This window comes from Carassius auratus, chromosome 36 (genome assembly GCF_003368295.1).
Source record: "Carassius auratus strain Wakin chromosome 36, ASM336829v1, whole genome shotgun sequence".
Taxonomy (NCBI): domain Eukaryota; kingdom Metazoa; phylum Chordata; class Actinopteri; order Cypriniformes; family Cyprinidae; genus Carassius; species Carassius auratus.
The window spans coordinates 2,887,224-2,903,845 of NC_039278.1; the positions used below are offsets into that span (position 1 = coordinate 2,887,224).

The following is a 16,622-nucleotide window of genomic DNA, read 5'->3' on the forward strand; positions in this document are numbered from 1 at the left end:
TTCAGTGATGATCTGCTGCATGAGATCACATGAGGCGCTCCCTCTGGCATGGTAATCTTAATGATATCTTGCAGTGTGTGATGTGCCACGATGTTCAAATCTTGTAGTGTGTGCATGTTTAATATTTGAGGGAAGATAATCTGCAAAGATTCTCCTCACGTGTGTGATGCAACCAGATTTCAAAATCGGTTATGATTTTAAAACTCCTGTAGTGTTAGCCAGGCTTTACTAACAGAACAGATTTAACTTAGGCTTTTATTAACATACTGTAAATATTGATCAACACACATACTGTATATACAGAGCACGTCAAATGTGGTAAATGAAAGCTTAAACTTTTACAATGTCTTTATGAACTGTTTGCGAAGTTTCAAAGTTTTGGTGAAATGGACATTCAAAAGAGGAACAGAAATCCCTCAAGTTTCATTTAAAATATATCTTTATTTGTGTTCTGAAGACGAACTAAAGTCTTATGGGTTTGAATGACATGAGGATGAGTAAATAATGATGATTAACTGTCATACAGCCCGACCCTTTTTGTACACATACTTTTGTACATTAATAAATCTGAATTTATCATAGATCTGAATTTTCTAATCATCAATCAAGTTGGTTGGCTTAAAATTGTAGATAATTTTTTTTGTTGGTAAACGCTGGGTTTAAGATGGTGTTGCTTCATTTTAGGTTGTTCCAGTGACTGTTAGTGGCATCCCTCTGTGTTGTGGCCGTATTTCTCCCTGTGCTGCTTTGTACTGTGTAATACTGACCTCACAACATCATTTCCTCTGAATAAAAACTGTATATTGTGTATCTGCAGAGCCAAAGGCTTTCAGCATCAGAGAATGACAAATGGCACTATGAATGTTGAAATTGGGAACCCAGCCTATAAAATTTATGAAGGAGAGCAAGATGAGGACGTTGGAGAATTGTTGGATGCTGACTTCACACTGGATCCTGACAAAGTAAGATAAAAACAAACTACATGAATTCTAAAAGATGCCCATGCCCCATGCTTTATTTCATTTTTAGTCTAAAATTAGATAAGATCAGATACTTTTATTCATCGAGAACACATTAAATTGCTAATTGATCATAGATGCCAGTTAAATTACGTAATATATTGTATAATGTTACAAAAGTTTTTATTTGAAATAAAGGCTGATTTTTCTTTTTTCTTTTTTTTCTTTTTTTTTTGGGGGGGGGGGGGGGGGGTACTTTCTATTCATCAAAGAATCCGGAACAATCCACAGAAATATTGGCCAGCACACCTGTTTTCAACATTGCTAATAAACAGAAATGTTTATTGAGCAGCAAATCAGCATATTAGAATGATTTCTGAAGGATCATGTGACACCGAAGACTGAAGTTATGATTGCAGCAATAAATTACATTTTACAGTATATTCCAATAGCAAACAGTTATTTAAAATAATACAAATGTATCAATATATTACTAATGTACTGAATGCTGTCTAGTGGGCACATGGTTTCTTTGAAGGCAGCATATTAATTGGAACAATCTTTGTGTCAGGAGTGTGGATATGATGCCTTCAAACAGTGTCTCTCAAACCTGTCCTGGGGAAGCTAGGACCCTAGCACTGCACTCGTCTCCCTCATAGTCCACATCCAGTTCAAGTCTTGCAGACTCTATTAATGAGCTGATGAGTTGAATCAGGTGTGTTATATGGAGATGTAAAATATGCAGTGGTTGGGGGTCCCCAGGACTGGAGTAGCACTGCCTTCAAATTCTGACTATGTTTTGTTGCACACCTGTGGTTTTCAGCTAAAGAGTCGGGTCTGATCCAATATATTTCCAACTTTTTCTCTTGTAGCCGACCAACTTCACGAATCCTGTGTATGCTACTCTGTACATGGGAGCTCACAACAGCCGTAATTCCCTGGCCAGTACAGATGAGAAGAAGGAACTGCTATCACGGGGTGACGAGGAGCCCCTGGTGGAACCCCTGGCTTAGAATGTCCATCAGTTTTGTCCATACATGGAAAATACCATTTGCCTTTTTGAGAAAAAGATGAAAAAAAAAGCAGAAAGAAAATCAATGATTAAGTGTTAACACTGTATAAAATGTACAAAAATGAAGGACTACTTTTGTATGTGATTGCAGTATTATATTTTGTTCTTTTACAATTCCTCTGGTCACAACAAAACATCACAACAACAGAATATACATTTTTTTTGTCTTTTTATTTTCTTTGGGGTTTAAATTTTTAGGTCACCTCCCCTTAACCTTGATAGCCACTACCTCTGTGCAATATGGAGTCAAAAAAGAGATTGGAACGATGACATTTTTTATTTTTGTATGAAATGTATAGAGAAAAATGTTGTTCCATCAGTAATGCCAACTGTTTGTTGTATATCTGACTGTGTGGAGAAGGATACTTTGACATGGAACCAGTGTTGTTTGCTTCAAACTTACTACAATATCAAGCAAATGTTATTAATTTTACGTTTGTGCCAGTTTTACTACTCCCATTGTAAGGTCATAATTATTACAGATTCAAACCATTGCAATATTGCATATGCTTATTACAGAAAAGCTTTTTCAGAACAGATTTTTTTAAATGAGAATGTCAGTGTTGTAGATTTGAACACACTTGACACGAAGTTTTCTCATGATTTTAAAAACCTTTTGATCTAAAGGCTTCTGCTTAACTGCTTGAAATTAGTTTTATAGACAACAATAAACTGTGCCTATGTATGAAACTCTTTACAAAACTTAACATTTTTGTTCAAATGCAAAACAAATAAAATGGTTGCATTAGAAAGGATAGTAAAATAAAAAAGCAACTATTAGGAGACCAGCACATTTGAGAACTAATTCAATATCGTTTGAATAAGAGTGAAGAAAATGAACATTTTGTAGTTTAGACAACATAAAAGAGATCCGATTCATTACTTTTTTCTTTGGTCACTACATAATCCCCATACTTCAGTTAGATTTTAGATTAATTGTAAAGAATGAGTGGGTGTGTCCCAGCTTTTGATTGGTACTGTATTTATTTTCAGATGAATGAAGTAAAGAGTAATTGTAATCTGCCTCTGAAATATGCCATCCATTATGTTGCTTTTACTTTTAAAATGTACCCTTTTTTGGTAACACTTTAGAATAGGTAACACTTGTTAACTATTAACTACAACTTTTCTCTCAATAAATTCTTAAATTCCTTCTTAATTTCCTTCTTATTAATAGTAAGGTAGTTGTTAAATTTAGGTAATGGGTAGGATTAAGGATGTAGAATAAGCCATTAATATGTGCTTAATTAGCACTAATACATAGCTAATATTCTAGTATGCATATGCATATTCTAGTATTCTAATATGCATGCTAATAAGTATCTAATAGGTGTAACCATAAAATAAAGTGTTACCACTTTTTTCCATATTGTCCTACTCAGCTGGTTGCTGACATGCTGCTTTTGTCAAAATTAGCTGTAACATAAAAGGTAAAAAAAAAAACAATCAAAAGTGCATTCATTTATAATGAATTATTAATACCAAGATCTTTAGTTGATCTTTTGTTGAAAGATGACAACTTTTGTAGTACAAAATGCATGGAAAGTTGTATTTTAAAATTAAATATCAGGATAGTAAAATCACTTGTGAAGGGCTTGGACTGTGAACTGTGGATGTCCCTGTGATACCATCAGTGTTATTTTCTGACTTCTTATTTTCATCCAGAGTAATTAACCACATGACAAGAGGGGTTATTATATCCAGAACTCAGTGCCCTTGAGCAAGCAGGGCAGAGGGCATATTTTAAGATGAGCTGAATGATGAAGTTAAATGATATTTATTTGGTAGATAGGAGCTAAATTACTAGAAATGGCCACCTGAGAATATTGTTAGTATGGCCACTTGATGTGAAGTGAAATTACTTACCTTAAGACTTAGACATATTTTCCCCACTATTGTATACTTAATTGACACTCACTAGTAAACAGGCACCAGCTGTCACAAAATGGTTGTAGAAACTATGATGATGAAGAAGGTAATGTTTCCAGAATAAGATTTAATAATATCAAAAGGTACATCCAAAAATAAGCAGGCAAGTAACACAAGCACAACACAAACGACACTATGTCACACTACAGCCATATCACCCTGCAGCCCAAGACTGGTTGCCCACTGAAGCAAAGCAGAGTTGAGCCTGGTCAGTATCTGGATGGGGGAGACCTCCTGGGAAACAAGGTTGCTGCTGGAAGTGTTGTTAATGCGAGGGTGTGCTCACCCTGCAGTCTGTGAGGGTCATAATGCCCATTATAGTGATGGGGACAGTATAAAAAAAAAAAAAAAAAAAAAAAGGTCCTTCAGATGAGACATTAAACTGAGGTCCTGACTCTCTTCGGTCATAAAAAATACCATTGCACTTCTTGTAAAGAGTTGTAAACCTGATGTCTTGGCAAAATTCCTTCACTGGCCCTTATCTGTCATGGCTTCCTAATAATCCCCCTCCACTGGTGGTGGGTGAGGAGAGACCCCTGAAGTGCTTTGGGTGTACATTAGTACAAAAATAAAGCACAAAATAAATGCATAATTCATTAATTTAGACAAAGGAACTGAACTAATAAAAGGAGTATAAATAAGGAGGAACTAATGATCAATCAAACAGACTGACAAACTAGGTCAAATCAAAACACAAAGAAACAAAACATAACTGTGCACATAATGCCTCCCTCTAGGAAGGTGAAACCATGCATTATAAACTTGCTGAGGAGGGGGATTAGGAGGTGGACAAGGGGATGGTGAAGGACAGAAAACCAGAGAATCCAAGGAGGAGCAGACGAAGGAAGGACGCAGTGATGATAGTGGGAGGAGCCATGGAGAAGTGGATAGTGGAAGAATGTATGGAAGATGAGATCCTAGAGTGACCCAGGAGACAGCCATGATAGAGGTGACCCATGTTGGAACTTATGGAGGGAGAAGCCAAGATGGAAAATTGAGCCCAATTGACTGACGTAACACTGGGAGATGATGAGGCCCAGATGAAATCTAATAAATTGAGAGACCCGATGACACAGAAGGACCAGGAGGCCAAAGTGGAGTCCTGGCGATAAGCAGCCAATGAGGAGCCAGGGTGCTGCAAGACTGCAGTGACTAAAGAGTTAGTTAGAGCAACGGAGGGGCAAGGCGTAGTATTGGACTCCTCAACCCAGGGCAGAACTGGGGCGCAGAAGCCCCAAGGTGGAACAGGGCTGAATGGCAAGGCTGATGGTGGAGGGCGCCAGCAGATGCAGAGCTGAAAGAATGGCTGGCTTCAATGGAGAGACCAGGAGAGAAAGGCTGGGCGAGGAACAAGGCTTAGTGATGGATGGGACTGGTGACAACAAAGATTGAGCTGTATGGGATCATCTACAACAAAGACACTGAGCTGAATGTGATCAGCGATGACGAAGACTCTGAGCTGGATGTGACCAGCACAGATGAAAAGGACTCTCAGCTGGATTGGACCACTGGCAATGAAAACTCTGTGTGTGTAGGATCAGCAATGATGAAGAGAAGCATATACAGGAGGAAGGTGCATGGTGCAACGTGGCTACATATCTCTAAGGAGAAACACACTTGGGTGCAGAACATTTTTATCCTGTTTATTATTACTTTTAAGTGTTCAAACAGGACTCTCGTTACCTTTATTTAGTTTACCATCTTTGAGTTTTAAGTGGATTATTACAATTAGTGGGTATGGTGGGAATCATTGCCTTCGTCTCCCATTGGATAAGCCATTTCTCTGTATCCAGCTCCACTAAAATTCCCAACAACATGGGCGTAGTGGCTGACTCATACACCTGGTCAGCCAAGACCTCAGTCTTTTCCTGCAGAATGGACACAGCTATTGGCTCTGGCTCCATTGTGGGCCTCCATTTTATATTCGTGAGTGCAGGACACCTGCAAAGCATTAGCACTCGTTAGCTAGTCATTAGCATTTTCATTCGAACCTATCACTGTTTTCTTTTCTCCTCTCCTCTCTCTCGCTCCAGTTTTTCACAAGTTCATCAAACAACCGCATTAAGAATATTTCATCAAGCACGGTGAGTAATGGCTTCTCCTGCTATTGTTATTTGCACCTCTTGCCACATGTACAGTTTATCTTTCTCTGTCGCAGATGAGGGATTCACATGTGATAAATGCAGGTAAATAGTTAGGCTGACAGAGAAGATTTCAGAATTAGAGACACGCATCCAAACCTTAATTGAGGACGGTAAGAATGTTAAGGCTCTAGATACTGCTTTGGATGCATCTAGCTCAGGGATTCCTGTACATTGTCCGCTTCCGGCAACAGAGCCCCTGCAGCAGGGCAACTGGGTGACGGTGAGGCAGCGTAGTCATGGGTCAAAACACCGCTCTTCTATTCCGATCAAAACATTAAACAGGTTCTCCCCACTCAGTGATGCACCCACTGAGAAACCTGATGAAAGTGCTCTAGTTATTGGTGATTCTATTGTACGGAACGTGAATATAGAGACACCAGCCACCATAGTCAAATGTTTACCGGGAGCCAGAGCGCCTGACATCTTGGCAAATTTAAAAGTGCTGGCTAATGCTAAACGTAAATACAGTAAGATTGTTATTCATGCTGGCACTAATGATGTTCGACTTCGCCAGTCGGAGATTACTAAAAATAACATTAAAGAGGTGTGTGAACTTGCAAGCACGATGTCAGACACTGTAATATGCTCTGGTCCCCTCCCTGCTTACAGGAGTGATGAGATGCATAGCAGATTGTCATCACTCAATGACTGGATGTCTAAGTAGTGCCCACAGAATAACATAGGTTTCATAGACAATTGGACGAGGCAGATCTGACCTGTTGAAAAGAGATGGTCTTCATCCCTCCTGGGGTGGCGCCACTCTTCTATGTTATGTTTGTACTGGCTACTGTATACAGGCCACCAGGGCACCATACAGACTTTATTAAAGAGTTTGGTGATTTTACATCCGAGTAAGGTTTTGGCTGCAGATAAAGTTTTAATAGTTGGTGATTTTAATATCCATGTCGATAATGAAAATGATGCATTGGGATCAGCATTTACAGTATTGTTCAAAATAATAGCAGTACAATGTGACTAACCAGAATAATCAAGGTTTTTCGTATATTTTTTTATTGCTACGTGGCAAACAAGTTACCAGTAGGTTCAGTAGATTCTCAGAAAACAAATGAGACCCAGCATTCATGATATGAACGCTCTTAAGGCTGTGCAATTAGGCAATTAGTTGAATTAGTTGAAAGGGGTGTGTTCAAAAAAATAGCAGTGTGGCATTCAATCACTGAGGTCATCAATTTTGTGAAGAAACAGGTGTGAATCAGGTGGCCCCTATTTAAGGATGAAGCCAACACTTGTTGAACATGCATTTGAAAGCTGAGGAAAATGGGTCGTTCAAGACATTGTTCAGAAGAACAGCGTACTTTGATTAAAAAGTTGATTAGAGAGGGGAAAACCTATAAAGAGGTGCAAAAAATGATAGGCTGTTCAGCTAAAATGATCTCCAATGCCTTAAAATGGAGAGCAAAACCAGAGAGACGTGGAAGAAAACGGAAGACAACCATCAAAATGGATAGAAGAATAACCAGAATGGCAAAGGCTCAGCCAATGATCACCTCCAGGATGATCAAAGACAGTCTGCAGTTACCTGTAAGTACTGTGACAGTTAGAAGACGTCTGTGTGAAGCTAATCTATTTTCAAGAATCCCCCGCAAAGTCCCTCTGTTAAAAAAAAGGCATGTGCAGAAGAGGTTACAATTTGCCAAAGAACACATCAACTGGCCTAAAGAGAAATGGAGGAACATTTTGTGGACTGATGAGAGTAAAATTGTTCTTTTTGGGTCCAAGGGCCACAGGCAGTTTGTGAGACGACCCCCAAACTCTGAATTCAAGCCACAGTACACAGTGAAGACAGTGAAGCATGGAGGTGCAAGCATCATGATATGGGCATGTTTCTCCTACTATGGTGTTGGGCCTATTTATCGCATACCAGGGATCATGGATCAGTTTGCATATGTTAAAATACTTGAAGAGGTCATGTTGCCCTATGCTGAAGAGGACATGCCCTTGAAATGGTTGTTTCAACAAGACAATGACCCAAAACACACTAGTAAACGGGCAAAGTCTTGGTTCCAAACCAACAAAATTAATGTTATGGAGTGGCCAGCCCAATCTCCAGACCTTAATCCAATTGAGAACTTGTGGGGTGATATCAAAAATGCTGTTTCTGAAGCAAAACCAAGAAATGTGAATGAATTGTGGAATGTTGTTAAAGAATCATGGAGTGGAATAACAGCTGAGAGGTGCCACAAGTTGGTTGACTCCATGCCACACAGATGTCAAGCAGTTTTAAAAAACTGTGGTCATACAACTAAATATTAGTTTAGTGATTCACAGGATTGCTAAATCCCAGAAAAAAAAAATGTTTGTACAAAATAGTTTTGAGTTTGTACAGTCAAAGGTAGACACTGCTATTTTTTTGAACACACCCCTTTCAACTAATTGCCCAATTGCACAGCCTTAAGAGCGTGCATATCATGAATGCTGGGTCTTGTTTGTTTTCTGACAATCTACTGAACCTACTAGTAACTTGTTTGCCACGTAGCAATAAAAAATATACTAAAAACCTTGATTATTCTGGTTAGTCACATTGTACTGCTATTATTTTGAACAATACTGTATAGACATTCTGAACTCTATTGGTGTTAGACAACACGTTTCAGGACCTACTCATTGTTGAAATCATACTCTAGATTTAATACTGTCACATGGAATTGATGTTGTTAGTGTTGAAATTATTCAGCCAAGTGATGATATCTCAGATCATTATTTAGTTCTGTGCAAACTTAATATAGCCAAATTTGTAAATTCTACTTCTTGTTAACATGTTACAAGTATGGAAGAACCATCACTTCTACCACAAAAGACTGCTTTTTAAGTTATCTTCCTGATGTATCCAAATTCCTTAACATATCCAAAACCTCTCTTTTCTAGCACTTTAAATAAAGTTGCTCCATTACGCTTAAGGAAGGTTAAGGTTAACAGTTTGTCACCATGGTATAATGAGCATACTCGCACCCTAAAGAGAGCAGCCCGAAAAATGGAGCGCAGCTGGAGGAAAACAAAACTAGAGGTATTTCGTATTGCTTGGCGGGAAAGTAACCTCTCCTACAGAAAATCATTAAAAACTGCTAAATCCGATTACTTTTCTTCTCTTTTAGAAAAAAACAAACAAACATAAACCCAGGTATTTATTCAATACAGTGGCTAAATTAACGAAAAATAAAACCTCAACAAGTGTTGACATTTCCCAACACCACAGCAGTAATGACTTTATGAACTACTTCTAAAATCGATACTATTAGAGATAAAATTGCAACCATTCAGCCGTCAGCTACAGTATCGCATCAGACAGTGCACTATAGACCCCCTGAAGAACAGTTCCATTCATTCTCTACTATTGGAGAGGAAGAATTGTATAAACTTGTTAAATCATCTAAACCAACAACATGTATGTTAGACCCCATACCATCTAAGCTCCTAAAAGAGGTGCTTCCAGAAGTCATAGATCCTCTTCTGACTATTATTAATTCCTCATTGTCATTAGGATATGTCCCCAAAACCTTCAAACTGGCTGTTATTAAGCCTCTCATCAATAAAACACAACTTGACCCCAAAGAACTAGTTAATTATAGACCAATCTTGAATCTCCCTTTTCTGTCCAAGATACTAGAAAAGGTGGTATCCTCACAATTATATTCCTTCTTAGAGAAAAATGGTATATGTGAGGATTTCCAGTCAGGATTTAGACCGTATCATAGTACTGAGACTGCTCTCCTTAGAGTTACAAATGATCTGCTTTTATCATGTGATCGTGGGTGTATCTCTCTATTAGTTTTATTGGATCTTAGTGCTGCATTTGACACAATTGACCACAGCATTCTTTTGCATAGACTTGAACACTTTGTTGGCATTAATGGAAGTGCATTAGCATGGTTTAAATCGTACTTATATGACCGCCATCAGTTCGTAGCAGTGAATGAAGATGTATCATATCGATCACAAGTGCAGTATGGAGTACCCCAAGGCTCAGTACCGCTTCGCGGCCTGGTGAAACACACCAATTTGAAAAACTAATGGAATGCATAGTCGATTTAAAAAACTGGATGACGAGTAATTTCTTACTGCTAAATTCTGAAAAAACAGAGGTATTAATTATAGGACCTAAAAACTCTGCTTGTAATAACCTAGGGCACTGTCTAAGACTTGATGGCTGCTCTGTCAATTCTTCGTCATCAGTTAGGAACCTAGGTGTGCTATTTGATCGCAATCTTTCCTTAGAAAGCCACGTTTCTAGCATTTGTAAAACTGCATTTTTCCATCTCAAAAATATATCTCAATTACGGTCTATGCTCTCAATGTCAAATTAAGAAATGTTAATCCATGCATTTATGACCTCAAGGTAAGATTATTGTAATGCTTTATTGGGTGGTTGTTCTGCATGCTTAGTAAACAAACTACAGCTAGTCCAAAATGCAGCAGCAAGAGTTCTTACTAGAACCAGGAAGTATGACCATATTAGCCCGGTCCTGTCAACACTGCACTGGCTCCCTATCAAACATCGTACAGATTTTAAAATATTGCTTATTACTTATAAAGCCCTGAATGGTTTAGCACCTCAGTATTTGAATGAGCTCCTTTTACATTATAATCCTCTACGTCCGCTACGTTCTCAAAACTCAGGCAATTTGATAATACCTAGAATATCAAAATCAACTGCGGGTGGCAGATCCTTTTCCTATTTGGCGCCTAAACTCTGGAATAACCTACCTTTGTTCGGGAAGAGACACTCTTGCAGTTTAAATCTAGACCCATCTCTTTAACATGGCTTACATATAACATACTAATATACTTTTAATATACAAATCTCTTAAAGGATTTTTAGGCTGCTTTAATTAAGTAAACCGGAACACTTCACATAACACCTGACGTACTTGCTACATCATTAGAAGAATGGCATCTATGCTAATATTAGTCTGTTTCTCTCTTATTCCGAGGTCACCGTAGCCACCAGATCCAGTCTGTGTCCAGATCAGAGGGTCACTGCAGTCACCTGGATCCAGTACGTATCCACACCAGATGGTGGATCAGCACCTAGAAAGGAACTCTACATCCCTGAAAGACAGCAGAGACCAGGACAACTAGAGCCCCAAATACAGATCCCCTGTTAAGACCTTGTCTCAGAGGACCACCAGGACGGGCCACAGGAAACAGATGATTCTTATGCACAATCTGACATTGCTGCAGCCTGGAATTAAACTACTGTTTTCGTCATCATTTTGCATTATTGACACACTGTTTTCCTAATGAATGTTGTTCAGTTGCTTTGAAGCAATGTATTTTGTTTAAAGCGCTATATAAATAAAGGTGACTAGACTTGACATTGACTTAAGCATGAAATCCATAGTGGGCATAAGTTGGTTCTCTTGTAGAGGTCTTCACAGGTCCAAAAATTTGTGCCTAAACCCTAAGCTCGTGCAATGCCATGGCCGCTGACTTTATTTATTTGCTAACATTGAGTCTGAATCTGACCAATAAAACTTTAAGATTTAAACAGTTCATTTATATTATTATAAAAATGGGAGAAAATGTAAAGCTTGGTTTGGCGGTCGAAGTGTCCCTCACTGGTTGCCATAGAAACATGAAATGTGCCAAAACTTTAGTTACCTTACTTAAGCCTAAAGAACAAACCCAGGCGTTCGTTGATTCCAGGAAACCTATGGTGGACCCCAAGACCTCAAATGTGTGTGTCAGGTAAGAGAGATATCACAACTGAACAGTGTTGGGGTTTCGGAAAAGGATTGGGAACCACTGCTCTACTGGACCAGCGGACCTTAGTCACACAAACCTGGTGTGACTTGGCATTCAAACTAGGCCAAGCCCCACTATGAAACAGCAACCTAATTGAATGGACCAAGACCAAACACACTATCAAAGATGCTTACCCATTTCCAAGAATCCAAGACACCCTGGCTATTATGCATATGGCAAGTGACGATGACTTCAGAGGATTAACAGTCAGCTTTGTTTTGTATGAGGAAGTAGCTGTTTGAGTAGAATGGTATACCATTTGCCCTTTGTAATGCCCCAGTGATGTTCCACTATTTAATAGATCACTTCCTGGCTGGAATGCAGCGGGAGATCTGTCGTGTCTATCTAGACAACATCAGCATGCTATGGATGTATGTGAAGGAATGCTCTAGTGCCTGACACATGTGATGTATGAAAGATACATTTTATGACAGGCTTATTTAAAACTGAAACTGGAAGTGATGCCTCTTCTGCTGTTGAGTGGATTACCTGAGTGCAGAAGATTTGAGATTGTCCACAGCCAATGAGTGTTAATGAGATCCAATAATCTAACCAGGTGATTATGTCAAAGAGTTTGCCACAGTGGCCAAACAATGTTATGCGGTAGTAAAGAGTTTGACACTGATAGTGCAGATTTATTATACCACAAGGAAGGTACTGTTGGCTGTAGTAGATTTCACAGCACGCTTCTGTCAATACCAGTTAGACTGACTTTTTATAATGTGTCCAGACCATAGTAGCCTACAGTGACTCATTAATTAATTTATATTAAAGCACCAGTGGGATAATTGGCCCAATGGCTGGATGAGCTTGTGGGGTATGATTTCAGATTTATGTGTACCCTTGGGTGCTATCACAAAAATGCAGATGTGCTGACCAGAAGGCTGTGTTGCTAAACCTGTCCTTAAAGAAACCTCTTCAAGAAACCTATTATTCCATCATCAGGCAATTCTATATGACTTTGATAGTAAATCTGTAGATTATGTACATGGAATTCTGAGCCCACAGGGTTTATACAATGTATCATGGTCTTAAATGCTGCTTTTTTCTTAGAGTAGATTGCTGAAGAACTGTGTTCTGTGCAGGCAGTTGAGTCTGATATCGCTCCTTTTAAAAGTGAATGGAGGAAAGACCAGAGTGATCCTGATCCAGAATGTTTCCCCCTATGGGCCAGAAAAAAAGCATACTGAAGTGAGTGGAAGAGACTGTATCCAAAGGAGTGTAATGCATCAGATACAAAAAAGGGCCAGTGGGCAGACATTTTGGGGTGGAGCAAAAGCTGTCTAGCTATTACTGGTTCCAGATGCTGGAAGGTGTGGTACTGTCGTATCAAAGGCTTAGCCAACAATGTAGCAACTTACAGGCACTATACAAGTTGGGGGAAGGGGTTAAAGGGTCAGGGGAATTGGGTGCTCTTGATTTGCTGGGTCCTATGGACAGATTGTTTCAATCATTAAATTGAAACCACTCTGGAATGTTGACACTGAAAAGTTGCAGTAGTACACCGTGATGCTGCGTGTAATACGAGGGAGTAAGATGACGTGTGGGCGTGATGGTGACATTGCACACCTTGTGTATACAAGATGGATATATCTAGATTATAGAATCTAGCAAAAGTATTTTTAACTGTGGAGCGATATTCATCTGCCTTGTTTCATCTGCTTTCAATAAATCTCAGTGTAACCCGCAACTGAATCCAGCCCGTTTCTCTTGACAGAACAGTCTGGCCAATTATGGATTCAGCGGGATCTGATCCAGTTCGCTCGGCTCTCATACAGCAGGGAGTTTGATTGGGTCAGCATGCCATCCAGCTCAATGTCATTGCACAGGATGTGGACGATCTTAGTGCCGAGTCCTCGAACTCCTCACACGGTTGGATAGCCTTCAGCGAGAGGTGACGATTCACACTGATGTTGTCAAGTGTCCAGAGGTCACTCCTGTCATGTCCACAGATGTTGTCAAATGTCCAGAGATCACTCCTGTCATGTCCACAGATGTTGTCAAGTGTCCAGTGATCACACCTTCAGAGGTTGCCCCTACCTACTTTGTCTGTTTGGCCATAGAGTTTGTTCCTGTCTTGTCAAGTTCTCAAGTGTTGTTCCTACCGGTCACATCTGGCCCATGTGAAGTGTTCTTGCCTGTCCTGTCAGACCTACAGAGGTCATTCCTGCCAGTTGGGTCAAGACCGTAGACGGTGTTATAGCCAGTCAAGTTATGGTCATGTAAAATGTTCCTGTTGGTTCGGTTATGTCCTGAGGTCGTCTTTGCCAGTTGGGTCATGGCCGTGGAGATGTGTTCCTGTTTGCCTTGTCAAGCCCGCGGAGGTTGTTCCTTCTAGAGGTTGCGACCACGAGATCATACCAGACCAGCTGTCTGCTGCTTCTGATGAGTCCCTCGGAGGATGATCCTGCTAGTTGTCAGCCATCTGAAGGGGCTATCTTGTCTGTTTTATCCTGTCTTTAAAGATTGTTTCTTTTTGTCTTGTCAAAACCTATCGAGGTAGGCTCCTTCCTGGTCAGGTCACCCTGTCAGGTGACGCTCCTGGGAGAGGGGGTACTGTCAGGGTTCGGGGCTAATCACCTGCCTTTTGGGGTTGTGAGTGTGTGTTTGGATGGTTTGACAGCTCACTGCATCTACCTGTTTGATCTGAGTTTTCCCCGCCCTCCTTGTTTCTCCATTGTTAACCTTAATTGTTCGCCACCTGTTCTCAGTGCTCTTCTAATTTTTTCCCTTTTATAATTCCCTGTGTTTCTCTGTCCAAAGCCAGACTGTTGTAACTCTTACCAATAGCTCGAACTGGTCTGTGTACTCACCTTGTCTTGTCTTCAGGCTCCAGTGTCTTTTGCTGTTTTGCTCTGCCTTTTGTTCTCATGAATGCAGTACTCCTAGAGGATTCCATATCTCATTTCTCTGGGTCTCGGCTGTCGAACGAGTTAAACTGTGGAACGATACTAATCTGCCTTGTTTCATCTGCTTTCAAAAGCTCAGTGTAACCCACAACTGAATCCAGCCCGTTTCGCCTGAGTCCTGACAGGTGCATAAACTGCAGAAGGTTTCATATTTTGCCTGCTAATGGTCAAGCAGAACATCCAGCACACCTCTTATAAACAGTTAATTTAAACTGTAATTGGCAACTGCATAACGTTTTCCAATCGTACTTCTTCTGAGATGCCTTGTTTGTCCAAGGCGATAGAAACCCCAACACCTTCAGGCTATGGAAGCAGAAGGTGGAAGATGGCACATGTGATGGCACATTACCCAAAATCCTACCTGAATATTAAATGCACAAGAACATATTAGACCTTGTCTACACAAATTTTGACAATGTAAATAAAGCCTGCTCTGTCCCCATCTAGGACAGTCTGAACATCTTTACTTGTTAAAGGTCCCATTTTTCGCTCTTTTTTGAAGCTTTGATTGTGTTTACAGTGTGCAAAATAACATGTGTTCATGTTTCGCGTGTAAAAAAACAGTATTTTTCACACAATTCACCTATCTGTATACCGCTGTTTTCACTGTCACAAAAACAGGCTGATGACTTCCTTGTTCTATGAAGTCCCTCCTTCAGAAATACGTAACGAGTTCTGATTGTGCCAGCGGTTCCTGTGTTGTGATTCGACAACAGCTGAGCACAGGCTGACCTCGGCTGACCTCCTGGTAATGCGATTGGGCTAGAACGCACGTGCTGGAGATGTACTTATAATCACAGGAGCGTTTTTACTGACGAGATGCGCATGAAAATCGAACATCTAGTTAACAAAGCTAAACAGTGTTGCGCTTTGTGTAGTAAGTTACAGAAACTGTTAAACGCACCAACTCCATAAAATCCATAAAATGCACTTACGGTTGTGGTCCATAAACAACACCTTCTCCAGACAAAAAGGGAACCGCTCCATCTTTCAAGAATAATATTTGTGCGAATCCTGCATTAAACTGATTGAGATTGAGAAAGTTGTCCTCAGCAAACTGTCCTCAGCAAAATGTACTGCACATAGTTTTACATGTGGATTATAATTTTTCCGGAACCGAGTTAAACATAAATTGTAACCATTAATCTCCAAGTACAGCGTCCCTGGGAAGCCTGAACAAAGATGATTGGACTCCGAGATGAAAATAACAGTGTTTCAACGACATGTCAAACACAAACGCAGCTCTTCCTTCTTCTCCTTCAGAGCGCAACAAGACCACGCCCCCCTGTTTGTGAATTCATGTGGGCGGAGGTTAGTCAAAAAACTGTTTTAGTGACGTCATTCCTGCAGGAACTAGAGGGCTGTAGTCCAAACGGGTCATTTTTTGTAGGCGAATTCTGTTAAATAAAATATCTCGCTTGGCATTGAACTTTGAGCTTTAGAATTTTACAGATATTATTTATACTCTAACAACAACATTACACACTAACTAAAGTTTTAAACATGGGATCACGAAGAAGGGGACCTTTAATGATGCTAGCCATGGACATAGATACATAAATACATCGCTCCCGGTAAGAAACAACCAATCAGAGCTGCGGTCCGTAACTTTTTTTGTGTTCAAAATGTAGAAAAATGAACATAATAAGCGAGTACACCATGAATCCATTTTCCAAACCATGTTTTTAGCTTGTCCTGAATCACTAGGGTACACCTATAATAAGTGTTTATATTCGGACTATTTTAGATTGTTTCGGGGCGGAGTAACCCAGTACCTTTGTGATTCTTCGTAGACATAAACAGAGAGAAGTAGTTCCGGCTACGATGTTCTTCCGCAAGACGCAAG

The 16,622-nt window shown here is 39.9% G+C and overlaps 1 protein-coding gene across 7 annotated transcripts in view; it reads left to right on the forward strand.

The window, feature by feature from the left end:
* The window catches only part of LOC113054967 (low-density lipoprotein receptor-related protein 1-like), a 181,190-nt gene extending 178,000 nt beyond the window's left edge, over positions 1–3,190 (forward strand). For 6 of the 7 annotated variants that reach the window (XM_026220798.1, XM_026220797.1, XM_026220799.1 and 3 more), the window contains 2 exons: positions 818–962; positions 1,832–2,101. In XM_026220798.1, coding sequence (XP_026076583.1) covers positions 818–962; positions 1,832–1,972 — 286 coding nt within the window. In that variant the 3' untranslated portion in view covers positions 1,973–2,101. Of the gene's footprint in view, positions 1–817; positions 963–1,831 lie in introns of all 7 variants that reach the window. The other variant, XM_026220795.1, reaches the window with a different exon arrangement.
* The last annotated feature ends 13,432 nt before the right edge of the window (positions 3,191–16,622 follow it).